At 34.9% G+C, this 14,238-nt stretch overlaps 1 protein-coding gene across 16 annotated transcripts in view; it reads left to right on the top strand.

The window, feature by feature from the left end:
* DOCK9 (dedicator of cytokinesis 9) overlaps positions 1-12,821 on the top strand; it is a 112,986-nt gene extending 100,165 nt beyond the window's left edge. For 9 of the 16 annotated variants that reach the window (XM_038159689.1, XM_038159618.1, XM_038159589.1 and 6 more), the window contains exons 46-55: positions 3,242-3,364; positions 3,891-4,004; positions 4,254-4,259; positions 4,658-4,693; positions 5,488-5,634; positions 6,423-6,633; positions 7,395-7,585; positions 8,776-8,876; positions 9,081-9,219; positions 11,589-12,821. In XM_038159689.1, coding sequence (XP_038015617.1) covers positions 3,242-3,364; positions 3,891-4,004; positions 4,254-4,259; positions 4,658-4,693; positions 5,488-5,634; positions 6,423-6,633; positions 7,395-7,585; positions 8,776-8,876; positions 9,081-9,219; positions 11,589-11,711 — 1,191 coding nt within the window. In that variant the 3' untranslated portion in view covers positions 11,712-12,821. Of the gene's footprint in view, positions 1-3,241; positions 3,365-3,890; positions 4,005-4,253; positions 4,260-4,657; positions 4,694-5,487; positions 5,635-6,422; positions 6,634-7,394; positions 7,586-8,775; positions 8,877-9,080; positions 9,220-11,092; positions 11,101-11,588 lie in introns of all 16 variants that reach the window. The other 7 variants (XM_038159646.1, XM_038159717.1, XM_038159606.1 and 4 more) reach the window with 3 other exon arrangements.
* Positions 12,822-14,238: the final 1,417 nt, after the last annotated feature.

Genomic DNA, 14,238 nt, shown 5'->3' with positions numbered 1-14,238 from the left:
GGGGTTTTTGCAAGTTTTATGTTTCAGTCTGGAGAATTACTGATAGAAGGGATACAATAATTGTTTTCTGTTCTGCTATTCATACCCTAAAGTTAAAATAAAAAAAATCTGTGAGGTGGTCCACATTTAGAGAATTTACCATATACATGTATTTTAAATATAGTGCTAGCACATCAACTCAACACCACTTTTGGAATAAAAGCAAAATGGGGTTTATTCTAGTTGACAGGATGAACACTAATGTGGGTTACTTATTAGAGTTAGCAAAATCTGTTGTTTTGTAAAACTGACTTGGATTTAGAGTATTACTCCACCAGAAATCATGAAAATGTGTTCACTGGTTTTCTGCTGTTTACAGTTTCCCTAAGCAAATATGCCATAACAATGAAAGTAGTTTTACTGACACCAAACTTGTGTCCATGTGTTTTTTCTGGCTTAAGTTTCACTCCTTGTGTCTTTGCTGATCCATCTGTGCAGGCTCTACAGTAAATTTTACTAGTAAGCAGCCTATATGAAAATGTTAATTATCTTGCTTATGGAAAGCTGTGTCTGCACTATGTATTTGCTGGCATAGTTGTGGAAGAAAGGGGCAGACCACAATTGGCAGCAGTCATGTTAAAAAACCCTCTGGTTTGTAAGTGTAATAGTGCAACAAAAATATTTTTCTTTTTGTGTTTTAGTGTATGGTAAAGGTGTATGACAATATTATTTGACTGTGCAAATTGTTTTGTGGTTTACAATTTTTTTTTTCAATTTTTGTGCTGTCTTTTTTTAATCATTGATTCTTCTGATCCAGCATGAAATGTAGCATGTTACTCAAAGCAATATGCAAGCTGCTCTAAGTTATTGAAGATCAGGAATTCTAGTGACTGCTGCTGCTGATGGAAAGTTTTGTTGGAAATTTCTGTCACTGATTTCCTGCCAGACCATTTGTCAGAGTTAAATTATTATGCATTTTTTTAAAAAAATTGGAATGTCTTTTTTCTTTTTCTCATTAGTCACTCCCTGCAAAAAGAATATACTGATTTTTCTGGGTCATTGAACCCTACACAAATTTATTTCCATCTCTCAGTATTTCCGTGGGGCGGAAGTAAGCCAAGAGTGAAATTATAAGCCTGTACAGCTTGCAGAAGGATCAAACCAAGCCAAATTTCCTTTCTTCCCTGCATGCAACCCTTTCTAAGCTTAACCATGTAGTACTCTAACTGATGAAATATTGAAAAGTGTTACTATTTTTCAGATAATTTTCAGAACTTATCTGAAACATGGGAAGAAATAATAATAGGGGAGGAATAATAATATTAATAATGGCAAGAGTAACAATAGGGAAGAACTGTTTGGCTTTAGCAGGCTAAAAATAATTTCAGAAGTGCTTCAGAATAGGTAGCCCTGTTCCTTCAGGAATAGGAACATAACATATTCATAAATGGAGTGTTTCCTCAGTGTGTTCATAAGTAAGCAGAACTGTATTGTCTGAGAAAAAAATGAGATGAATTGAGTACAGAAGTCAAAAAGCAGAAACACCTTTCAAGTTGTATTTTACTACTACCTAGCGAAATGATGCTCTGATGAGAGTTCTTCTTATACATGGTAACAAGCCATGTGGAATTTCTTCCCTTAAAACTTGTGATTTCCCTTTTTGCTAGTTATTTTAGAGTTAAATTTCCAAAGAAGCATTTACAAGTATTGGAGGATCAGAGAGAACCCCTTCATGTTTTTAAAAGGGTCAAATATCTTTCATATTCTGCAGTTTATAAAAACTCTTCCTAATTAACTGAGATTTTTCTTAAGGCTTACATAGTTCCTCATTTTAAAAAAATTGAAATTTTGGGATTCTCGATTTAGTTCTTATTTTAAAAGAATCCTGTCTGAGGCCAGGGTTACCTAAGCTAGACAGATGAAAAAAACCAAACTTTAGTTTGGGATTTTGCTTTTTAACAAGGCTAGTGTGTGCATTTCATCAAAAGTTGTTTGCCTGTGACATTCCATGAGAGGCATTGTCCTGCGTTGCAGATGGGTAAATGAAGGAGCCTTGCAGGAACACAGTGTCCTCTCAAGGCTGTACAAAGACAAGTGCAAAGCCTTGCACCTTTACAAAAAAAAAAAAAAAAATCAAAAAAATCTCAGTACAGCCTAAGCAGCAGCTCTGCAGAAAGACCTGGAAGTTTTAGTGGAGTGCCTGTTGAATGGGAATCATCAGTGTGGCTTTGTGGAAACAAAAGCCAGGGCAGGCTGTGTTGTGATTGAGAGGATTGACTCAAGAAGCAGAGGGAAGTGAGTTTTTTCCCTTTTATGCTGGCATTTGTGGAGCCCCATCTCTAACCTTGTGTCCAGCACTGAGCCCCAAAAGTCAAGACAGGTATCAACACACTGGAAAAAGTCCAGCTTCTAAAGGGGTTAGTCAAAGAATCAGACTTTTCCAGGAAAAGCACCACTAAGAGCAAGAGGCTGTTCTCACAGGTGTCAAGGGAAACTTTGCATGTATGGAAAAGAACTTTTCCCATGAGAATAGATAAATATTGAGACGTGTGGCTCAAAAATGTTGTGCTCTTTTGCTCCTTCCTATCAGCTCTCCCACTTAGAAGCTTGTGCTCTTCATGTTCTTTTCCTTTTGTAAACAAAATTTTACTTTGCTACATCTGGATGCCCTCTGGTGTCTGAATTAAGACTTGTGTCATAACCCGGTGTTTGTGGACAGCCCTTGTGGTCCAGCAGTGACCCTGGTCTGTCACTTGTCACCACTTGGCTGCTGAGAATGGAGGTACTGAGGAGTCTGTACAGCCCCATAATGAGTGGGGGAAAGGAGGAAATGTTTTAAGGTCTGTTGCAGCACATGGATAAGGATTTTCTTAGTGATATCTTTAAGCTGACTTAGTCCTCTACCAAGGGAAGAAGGAGGTGGAATAGAGTACTTCTAAGCATGAAAGGAGTTTTTTCCAGCTTCTGGCTTCACCACTGGGATGCAAGAGTGGTAGAAGAAGGTCCAAAGAAGTTTCAAAAATATCTAAAAGATACGTGCTGTTTGTAAATACAAGGAGTATGTGTGTACCCTCAGACCATTCTGTCTTGTTTCCTTTTAGCAATTTTTGATTGCCACAATAACTTAAATTACAAAGTGAACATAATTCTGTTTTGAGACAAGATTTCCCTTTTCACTGGGAAGAATTTTGGTATAATTATTTGCTGTGCTTTTGATGAGTACTGAATTGTTTCACACTTTCAAATGTGTATCCAAATCCAGGACGTGCTGATGGAATTGTTGGAGCAGTGTGCTGATGGACTCTGGAAGGCAGAACGCTATGAACTCATTGCTGATATATATAAACTTATAATTCCCATTTATGAAAAACGGAGAGATTTTGAGGTACTTAATTCATCAAAAGTAAATTTGAGCAAGAAAAAAATCCTGAATTTTCAAGTCTAACTGCATGACACATTGGACATTACATAATAAGAGTATTAAAATTGTAACTGAAAGTTGAATGTGTTGAAATCTTTGTTTTAATTTTAAATAATTAAATTTTTTCCTTTAAATAAATACTTAAAAATAATTATTAAATAAATATTAAAATTATTATTATATAATGTATATTTTATATATAAATATATATTATATATCTATCTATAATTATATATTATATATTATATATTATAATATATATTATATGTATTTTATATCTATGTAAAATATATAAAATTATTAAATAAATAAATTATTAGAAAGTTAGTCTTACATATTGCCATCCCGATACAAGTACTAAACCTAATACTACCATTCAATAAAAGAATGTTTTCAGTTGTTACTGGCTACAAGGACATAATTTGTTATTTTAAGATAGGAAAGCTGTGCTTTGTTCTTCTCCCTCATTATTGTTTTCTTTTACTTTTAGAGGCTTGCTCACTTATATGACACCCTTCATCGAGCGTACAGCAAAGTTACTGAAGTTATGCATACAGGCAAGAGGCTGCTGGGAACTTATTTCAGGGTAGCATTCTTTGGACAAGTGAGTGTTACTTCCATTGGTCTGCTCTGTGCAGTAAGACAAACCTGAATTTATTTTACAAGGTTTTCTCTTTCATCATCTATATTGATACCGTGACATAAAAAGCACGAGGAATGTGTTCTGTATGAAATAAAGAAACACCATCAGTAATTTAAAACATTTATCAATTCCAGTAAAATTCTTATAATTTTCCTCAGTAAATTTTTTTGCCTTTTTTTCCTTTTTTCTTCTTTTGTTTACTACCTTAAGGCAGCGGTAAGTTTTCTGTAATGTCAGTTTTTAGCAGTGCATTGACTTAATGTCTGTAGTGCTACGGTGTGGTTTGCAAGGCTGCTTCTTAGATTGGTATGCATTAATAGCCATTGCAAGTCAAAAAGTAACATCAAGCTCCATCTAGAGAACGGATCACTCTTTTCTATGCATCAGTATTGCATGCTTCAAACCAAAGTTCTGGCTGTGTATTGGGCAGCTTCACATCCTCTGGTACGTGTCTAGAATGCCTCTGTATCTCTATGGTATCACGCAGTATCCAGTAATACACTCTCTACATGCATAGCCCAGTTGCTTAATTGTCCAGCTGAGCATGGAGAATTGTAAAATACTCTGAGCAGTATAATTTTACATGTATTCTGTTGTCTTTTATGACTTTATAGCAATACCAGTTTACAGACAGTGAGACAGATGTTGAGGTAATTACAGTAACTGCTTACGAAGCAAGCAATGCAGTACAAAGTACTGCATTTCACCTTAGTTTGGTGTGGGTATTTTTGTCAATCTAGCCTGTGTTTATACATGATATGTTGTGCTTTTCTATTTTGTCTGTTTCGTTTATGACAAAAATATTTATTTTCTGGTTTCAAACATGAACTCAACATGGCTTGTTGTTTTAAACCAACGAACTGTTTCACTTTCCATGTATTGTGCATTTAGGCGTGGTTTTAAAGACAGTACTGTGTGTAATAAAATAAATACATATATACCAATAGTACATCATAAAACTAAGATCTTTGCATAATTATATTTCATCTTGTGGAATTATTTTTTTATAACTACCTAAGGAGAAAATTCAGATTGTTTTTATGTAAACTTTAGCCAAAATAGTCACTTGTGAATCAGATAGTCCTGTTGGGCAAGACTACCAATTCTGGTGAGTGAAACAGTGCTGCAAGTTCACTTTTAAATAAAAGTGAAGATAAACTTATCTCAAAGGCTTGGCACACCATAGAATTGCTACAAACTTTTAAAATTTAAACTCTATGTTTCCATTATCTTTCACTCATGTTGTAGTAGAGAATTACATTTTTCTGTTTTTTATTCTCTTAGAAAACCTTTTTACTTAGATTTTAATTTCTGTCTATTTATGTTTGCTTGAATACTAATGTTAAATGTTTATATTTCCTTTGAACCACACACATTATGTCCATCTTAGTCATTTCCATATATGTTTCATTCCCCAAGATTTTGATTACTTCATTTTTTACAGGGTTTCTTTGAGGATGAAGATGGAAAGGAATATATCTATAAAGAGCCTAAACTCACACCTCTTTCAGAAATTTCCCAAAGACTCCAAAAACTCTACTCTGACAAATTTGGAGCTGAAAACGTCAAAATGATTCAGGATTCTGGCAAAGTATGATCTTTATTCTCTCTAAAAAAATTGTACTATACTGCTTTCACTAGTTTACTTGAAATACTGTGGGATCACTGGCTGTAACTCATTTGGTGCACAAGGGTATGCAACTAAGAGCTCTGCTGTTGGAAAGGCATGAGAGGAATATTATTTCCTACTAAGTATGCCTTTTAGAACAACCAAAAAGCTTAATTTCTATAGTGTTACCTCTCAAAATAATATTTGTATCTTAGAAGAAATTGGGATTATGATCATGTTCTGTGTTAACTTTAGCTATATTTCTTGCCCATTCATGCGCAGTCCTTCTTTGGAAATTCTTCCCTTTTCCACACCTCAGCCTTAGACTTTATGGTGATTTCCTCTTAGTATAATTTCATGGCTCCTTTTGTTCCTTGATAAGGATCCTTTTGAATGCGTGATTCAAAAATTTCTGTGCATTTTGGCCTTAAAGTGCAGCAATGGTGGGCATTTCAATATTTGAACTTTAAAAGGAGAGGAAGACTCAATGAAAGGGCTGGGTTTCATGATCACAAGTGGTTAAAAACCTCCAAAAACCAACCAAATAAAAAAATCCACAAGGTGCTGTAATGCGTCTGTAATGCATTCTTCCTAGTAGTTAAAAACTGAAAACAGGAAACCCCTGTGAAAGCATGAACATTTCCCATGTTTTCAATAATTCGGAGGTTAAGAGACCAAATTTAATTTCTGGACATTGTGTGACTACTATTAGATCCACTTTATTCACAATGTAGCTATTTGATTTTTTTTTTTTTGGTCCTGTTTTTAAGGTAAATCCTAAGGATTTAGATTCAAAATACGCATATATTCAAGTTACACATGTAATTCCATACTTTGAAGAAAAGGAGCTGCAGGAAAGAAAAACAGATTTTGAAAGGACTCATAACATTCGTCGCTTCATGTTTGAGATGCCTTTTACTCAAGGTGGTAAAAGACAAGGAGGAGTAGAAGAACAGTGTAAGCGAAGGACTATTTTGACAGGTACTGATGGAATGGAATGCTTTCACTGGAAGCATTAGTACAAATGGTCTAATTTTGTTCTGTATGGGTTTTTTCATTTCACCTAAGTGCTTTATCAGCTAAAATCCTTTTAATATTTTTGGCCACAACTGAGTTTTTCAGGTTGATTTCTACAGTGAGGAATCCTCAAAATTATTATCTCCTTTTCCTTAAGCTTTCAGAATTCTGAATCTGGACTCTGGCTTTCCTTTTTCTTAGAAAAAGATTATTTTGTGTTTTGTCTTTGTCAAGTATGAGTTTCTCTATTAATATAGTTGTAAAAACAAATAAGTGACTTTATAATAATAAAGTGACTTTATTATAAAAAGTGACTTTATAGCTGTCCATAGCAGTACTTGTGAGGAAATAAAAAAATATGGCTTCGCTCTTTTGGGATTCTTCTGTTCCTTGAGATTTATGAATGTAAAACAGTTCTTTTCAGAGTTCTCATATAAATTAAGTTCCAGTGGTTTATTTCTTGGTGGTTATTAGTAGCAGTAATGACAGTGATCTTTCTTTGCTGTAATGCATGTAACACTGTGCATATTTACATTTCAGTGTCTTGCTTCCCTGTCCATTTGGTATTTCTAATTGGTATATTTGGTATATTTCTAATTATATAAGTTTTTAAATCGGGCAGCTGATTACATCAAAATGAGATTTTAGCATAAGATTCTCTCAAAGCACACTTTATTAAAAATTAAAAAAATCTTTTCCTAAGTTAAAGTTGTTTCTGTCCACAGCCATACACTGTTTCCCATATGTGAAAAAGCGCATTCCAGTGATGTACCAGCACCACACTGATTTAAACCCAATTGAAGTAGCCATTGATGAAATGAGTAAAAAAGTTGCAGAGCTCAGGCAGCTTTGCTCTTCAGCTGAAGTAGATATGATCAAATTGCAGCTGAAGCTACAGGGAAGTGTCAGTGTTCAGGTAAGAGCTTTGCCATGAAGTTTCCTTTGCTTCTGTCCTTGAAAAATTGTATAAGTAGCATTTTATAATTGGTTTCTATTCTGCACATTCAAGACTGTCCTAAATTAGAAATATGCTCACTGTCTGCAGCTATTTCCTGAATAGGAAAAGAAATAAAAGTATTTAACATAAACAACTAATCAGAGACAGTTACACGAAACAATTCAGATTCATCTCTGGAATATGGTGCATTCCAAGCCCCCCCAGATTTTGGTGTAAAGCTGAAACTGCCAGAAGATAATAGATGACCCTGAAGATAAATTGGTGTATTTTGCCTGGCTGTAGGTCTGCCCACAGTAGGTCTAGGATATTTTTGTAGGAACCCTATGGAGATAAAGAGTGAGTGATAACATATAGGAAGAAGATAACCATAGAATATTTCATTGTGCATGTCTTTTTGCCTAAGGCAGGCAAGCAGGAAGTAGAATGTATAGAGGAGCCATCAGAATCACCAAAATAGGGTACCTGAAGCAGGTGTAGCATGTACAAGTCAGTATGGAAAGGATCTTCAAAAAATGCAGTGACAAATGTGCTGCTCTATTATTTTAAATAGATTGGAAACACAGGAACTGTTAACACAGTCATCTGATAAGACCAGCTGTCTCATTCAGCAGAAAAGGGGAAAAAAAACAAACCAAGGTTCCAGCATCAGTATGCTGTCAAGCTAGTATTATGGGATGAGAAGGGAGAGGCTCCTGTCAATAGTATGAAGGAATAGTAGAGATGAGTCGTAAGTCACTGAATCCACTTCTCCTGTAGCTGCCCTAAGAGCACAATTAAACGTCTGCAGGTTTTTGCAGAATTCTCAGCTTGGAAATCTGTTTTCAATAGATACACAGACCAAACAGTAGTAGGTTAGCTCATTTTCCCACCCTAATTTCATAACAGAGATGACCAATTGGCAATATCTGCAGTTACTTTGCCACATCATTGAAGTGGTTTCTTTGTGCCAGGACAGGTTTATAGCACTGGAGAGAGCTCTCCTGCTTTAATGCTCCATCTTTAGCAGTTTTCTTGTTTTTCAAGTCCAGCTTTTTTGAAATCAATGTATTTTCATAAGAAAATCAAATGCAATAGATACCTGTAGCACCTGTTATTGCTAAGACAGTATGTCAGATATCTGACTGGTTTTAAATTCTTGTTCTTTTTAGGTTAATGCTGGTCCATTAGCATATGCAAGAGCTTTCTTAGATGACACTAACACCAAAAGATATCCAGACAATAAAGTAAAGCTCCTAAAAGAAGTTTTTAGGTATGGCATGCAAGGTTTGGGATTTCTTGGGGATGGGGGAGAGGTAAAAAAAAATGGACCTTTTTCCCAAGACTCACAAAAATTCTTATTGAAACTTTCAACTTTTAAAGCGTTCTGATTCATTTAAAAACATACTTTAAACTGACATTTTAAATCAATCATTTGGATTTCTGTTTGAGAACTTTCTTATTTTCTCCGTCTCAGGCAATTTGTTGAAGCCTGTGGGCACGCTCTGGGTGTAAATGAACGACTGATAAAGGAAGATCAGTTGGAATATCAAGAAGAAATGAAGGCCAACTACAGAGAAATGGCAAAAGAGCTTTCTGAAATAATGCATGAACAAGTATGTGCTGAAATTAAGTTACACATACTATCATTCAGAATGTAACTATAATGTGAAAAGAGTAGGGAAAATGTATGGGATGCTTTACACAAAAGAATTGTTTCTTTTTATTCTTTCTATCAGAGTATAAGCCTGTCATGAAATTGTGGACCTTCATTTTTTTTAGCTTGTGTATTTCCTTGGCACTAGCCTGGTCTTTTGTAGGCAAGGAAAACTATAATAAAGATAAAACAACTGTAATGAAATTAATATGTGTGATCTGCAAGTTTAGCCCTTTCTTCATCAATTTTGGAGGTATAAATAGTTGCTTTTGCAACAAAGAGTTAAATGTCTTTCAAGAGGTACTCCAATACATTTTCTTGAGGGAAGTCAAATACTGACAAGCCAGAGATATGGGAGGAAGGAAAACCAGAACTTCTGTGGAGTGAGATGTACCATGGGTTCCATGGTAGAAATGTCTCATGAGTTCAAAGGCAAAGGTATTATTTCCAGGAGGACGGGAAGAGCTGAAGTTCAGTGCTGGATCCCTGCATGCTTGATATTTTTATTCACCAAATTCATCACTTCAGCCCCCTTTCTTCATCCACTGTTACTTTTATAACCTTTTCCCAGAACCACAGAATGGTTTGTAATTCTTAAGAGAGATTTGCCTTTATTCAACTTTTGCTTAGATGGTACCCAAAACTTTTATGGCAACTTTTTTCTATTCAAAAATGTGGCAGTTGTCTAAAGTACACTTCCCATGCTTTCTTGCTTTCCAGTATTTCCCCATGTGGTTTCTCAGGTACTGTGTTCTGAGCAGCTCTGTGATATGATATAATTATGATGAAGCACACTGGCTTTATTTTCCTTTGCATAGTTTGATATCCTGTCACAGAGAAGAGCTTATGACACAACTAACTCTTTTTAACTACCATCAATAGATGTAAACTTTATGAACCAAAGTTTATAGGAAGTGATACCATTTTTTCCAGAATTATGTGGTTGGATTTGTTTTTTAATATAAAACAGTAGTAGAAGAAAACAGTTTTGAAAGATTTGTGGAACAGAAAAAGAATTTGGTTAGCTAACAGAAGCAGGATAGTTGGACTATATTTCAGTGTGATTTATTGATAAGCAGAGGAGGATTTGGAATGGAGGATAACTGATTGGGAAGCTGATTGAGATGAACAAGTTACATGAGAGAATTAGACAGCAATACAGAATACCCATTTGAAAAGGACAGGCAAGTGTTTTGGTCAAAGAATTTAATGATAAATGCAAGATTAGCATTTCCCTGGCATAGGAAAAAGTAAACGAATATAATGAAAATTTATACAGAAGAAAAAGTACTTTGAACTCAGTGGAAGGTGTATATGTTTAAAAAATGCTGATGTGTGTGTTTCCAAAGATTGGTGATAAGAAAAAGCATGTCCTGAAACTCCAGGAGTAAATCACATTGCCCCTACTTCTCTTGGTTTACATTTAGACAAACAACTGATATCCACAAGATACTGTGAACAGAATATGAAAGTACAGCACTGACTGCAGTAATATGTACTCTAAGCCTACCACTGTGTTCTTATACAAATGTAATTAGTTGTACATAATTAAAACATGCCATGTTGTTAGTGGTTTTGGGTTTTTTTCAATTAGACTGATAATTCCCCTGATGGCTTAGAAACATGAAGGTTTTCGCTTAAATCTTTTAGAATGTCTCCTTTATGTATCTGCCTATTGCTGTTTTGGGAAAAAGAGCTTTGCATCACTGAATAAACTATTAGCTGTAATGTAACCATGCAAGGTCTTAACTGCAAAGAATTTGTTATAAAAATGCATAAAAGAATCTTAACAGATTTTTTTTTTCTCCTCTGCTGCTTGCCAATATGATCAGATGGGATGGTAATTAGTTTTCTCTACTTCTGTTCTATTAGTTTGTCTAATCTTTATATTTTATGGTATTTCTAATTTTAGCATCAATTTGTTTATAGCTGTTAAGAATGAAATCTTTTCGGTGTTTCAATAGGTTTTTGTAAGAAATGCTCAAATCATACCTCTAAGTCAAAAAAAGGAAAACCAAAAAAGGGTAAAAATTAGCTTGTTGTCACTATGAAACTCCTTTTGAAAGTTAACAGGAGGAGTGATAGAAACTGTCCAAGCACCCTCTGCAGAGGACAGTGTAATATCTGAGTTAGGAGAACTGATATTGGAGAAGTAACTTCTCCTAAATCTAGGAGATGGCTGAAAAGAGTAACCATTTCCAAAAAGTTTTGTGCAGTTGAAAAAGCGCTGGGAGGTTGAGTCGATAAGCAGCGCAGCAAGAAATTGGTTAGCTGTTTTAGACATGCCATTTTGAAACATTTTGCTAAATTCATGTCTTTCATTTTAAGATTACTCCAGTGGAAGAAAAGGCCAGTGTCATGCCCAACTCGCTGCACATTTTCAACGCCATAAGTGGAACTCCGACAAGCACAACAGTTCACGGGATGCCCAGCTCTTCTTCAGTTGCATGATTGTTTTGTAAAGGAAAGTATGTTCGTTTCTTTTGAAGTTTGTGGATTTGCTTCATTGTGTGCAAACTCAGGAGGACCTTGAAGCTAAATGTTGGGCACATGCAAACTGCGTAGTTCGTACGACTGTCTGAGCACACTTAGCAAATAGCAGTTACTGGTGGTAGTCCTTTAGAGTAAGGGAGGCACACATCTATATTTTTTAATCTTGCTGGTAAAATTTAAAAGTGTTCACAATGTCATTGCGGAAGTGCGTGTTGGAAAATTATGAAGTTGAAGTTAGCTTCTGTTTTTCATTAGAAAGTATTATTAAAATGAATTGCACATTACAAAAAAAAAAGTGTTGTGGGATGTAATTTTGCAGAAATGTAATATTCAGGTGTTCTTTTTGTGTATGGCACATAGAGATTCCAAGTACAAGAACTATTTTGGGGCTAGACAGAGACACTAGTTTTTGGGGTTTAATGGAACTGACAATAGTAGTTTTTGTACCATTTGGCAAATTGTTGTGCTTTATTTTATACCTTGTTGCATTTTGGAGGTATGCGAGCTTAAATCTTACTAAACAACTAAATACAACCAAAGGTCTGTATTAATGAACACTGAGTTATATTAAAATATCAAGAGTAGTAAATTGTTATGTACATATTGTTTGTTAATACAGTCCGTACAGTCTGTACATAAATGTATTACATTTCTAAGCATTTTTTAAATATTCATATCCGCTCTTATCATTCTGCTTTCAGTTTATTTTGAAATTTTGCTCATTCCAAGTATATGCAGACTTTACAGTTCATTTATCCCTGTATATAAATAAGTGCAATATAAAGATGTATACAGTCTTTGCTATGTTAGGTTTATATGCAGTTATTAAAAGAAAAACCTTTTTTGCCAAAGCAATGGAGTATGTAATTGGTAATCATGGTTACTGTGGTAAATGGTGGTATAATTTAAAGCTTTTTCCATATTCTTATTCTTTTAAGACATTAATTTAGTAATTTTATATTTGGGGAAAATAAAGGTTTTTAATTTTATTTAACTGGAAGCACTGTCCTGCTGTAATTAAACATTCTGTACTACATCTATATTAAAAGAAAAAAGGTAGTTACTTTTCTCACTGTGTGCTGCGTTTTTTTGTTTTAGATTCACCCCTGACATTTGGGAAAAATGAAAGCTGGAATTAAAAAAATGGCTTTTTGCATCCTGCATATGAGATGCAGACACTTTTAGGTCTTATTTCATATTCCTTGTCAGTAAAGGCAATTAAATTATTAGTTGAGACATCAGTTTCGAGTCCCTTGCATTTGATTCTAGTACCATGTCACTGTAACTACAGGTTGTTGTTCACCAGAACAGTTAATATTAGGAAGTCTGCAAAACTTTTCATCACGTGACACTAGAAATCATCTTCTCCTTATGACATAAGGTTTGCTGTCATTTTTCTGTAGCACAGTGTGAAACACATATGTTGATTACTCATCAAAGGTTTTTTCTAAAGCAGCTCATCTTGGCAGTGAAATGCTGCACAAACTCTGCTTTCTCTATGTTTCTGAAACAAAATTTCTTGTTGTTTAAAATTCTTTTCCTCAAGAGGAAAAAAAAATCAAACACTTTTAGACAGTGAACTCACAATGCTGTAAGAGGCATTTTCTTCTCCTCTGCCCTAAATGCTTCACACTTCTGTTCATCTGTTGAAATGGGTGTAGGAACACCTACCTCAAAAGGTGTTTCATTATTGGGAGAATATAGAATATATCCTGTAAAGCTGTTTTGCCACTCAGGAAGACTTCTGTATCCGTGTACTAAGAGCTATTGTGTATATCACAATGGCTTCTTTTAATTGCCTCATTTTTTCTGACTTTTTCCACTTTGCCTTGGGGACAGAACTGACAGTTTTCCTTTTGCACTGAGACCTCACTTGGGTTAAGATGCATCTGACAAATAACCTATAAATGTAGTATGTATTCAGAAGTGAATATGTATCTGTGTATGTGTGTGTATGTATATGTGTATATATATATGTGTGTATATATATATATATACACACATACACACAGGCACATATACATCTAAATGTATGTGTAACTGCTTTGCTGAACCTTGGCCTGTGAAAACCAGCAACCTGCAGTTGACATTGTTGTAGGTTTACACAGGCTTAAATCATTAATGATTAACACATAAATGACATGTCTGTAGACATAATCTCTTGTGATGTGTTTCCATGAGGGAACACACCCTCTACTGTTTAAGGTTTATACATAGTAATAAATGTAGGCGTTTCCCTCCTGAATAATTCCTTCTGTACCAGCTGTACCTTTCTCTGTTGCTACTTCTGTAGCACATAAATTAATTGTCCAATATGGGTTAATTTATTTATAAAGACTTGGGCTCTTTGCAGGTTTTTGATTCATTTTCTTCACAGTAGCTGGTATGGGGCTGTGTTTCGGATTTGTGCTGCAAACAGTGTTGATAACTCAGGGGTGTTTCAGCTGTTGCTGAGCAGTGCTTGCACAGAGTCAAGGCTTTTTCT

The sequence above is a fragment of the Motacilla alba genome, chromosome 1, assembly GCF_015832195.1.
Source record: "Motacilla alba alba isolate MOTALB_02 chromosome 1, Motacilla_alba_V1.0_pri, whole genome shotgun sequence".
In the NCBI taxonomy this organism is placed as follows: domain Eukaryota; kingdom Metazoa; phylum Chordata; class Aves; order Passeriformes; family Motacillidae; genus Motacilla; species Motacilla alba.
Note: the sequence above shows the minus strand (reverse complement) of the source record. Positions and strands in the feature narration are given on the sequence as shown.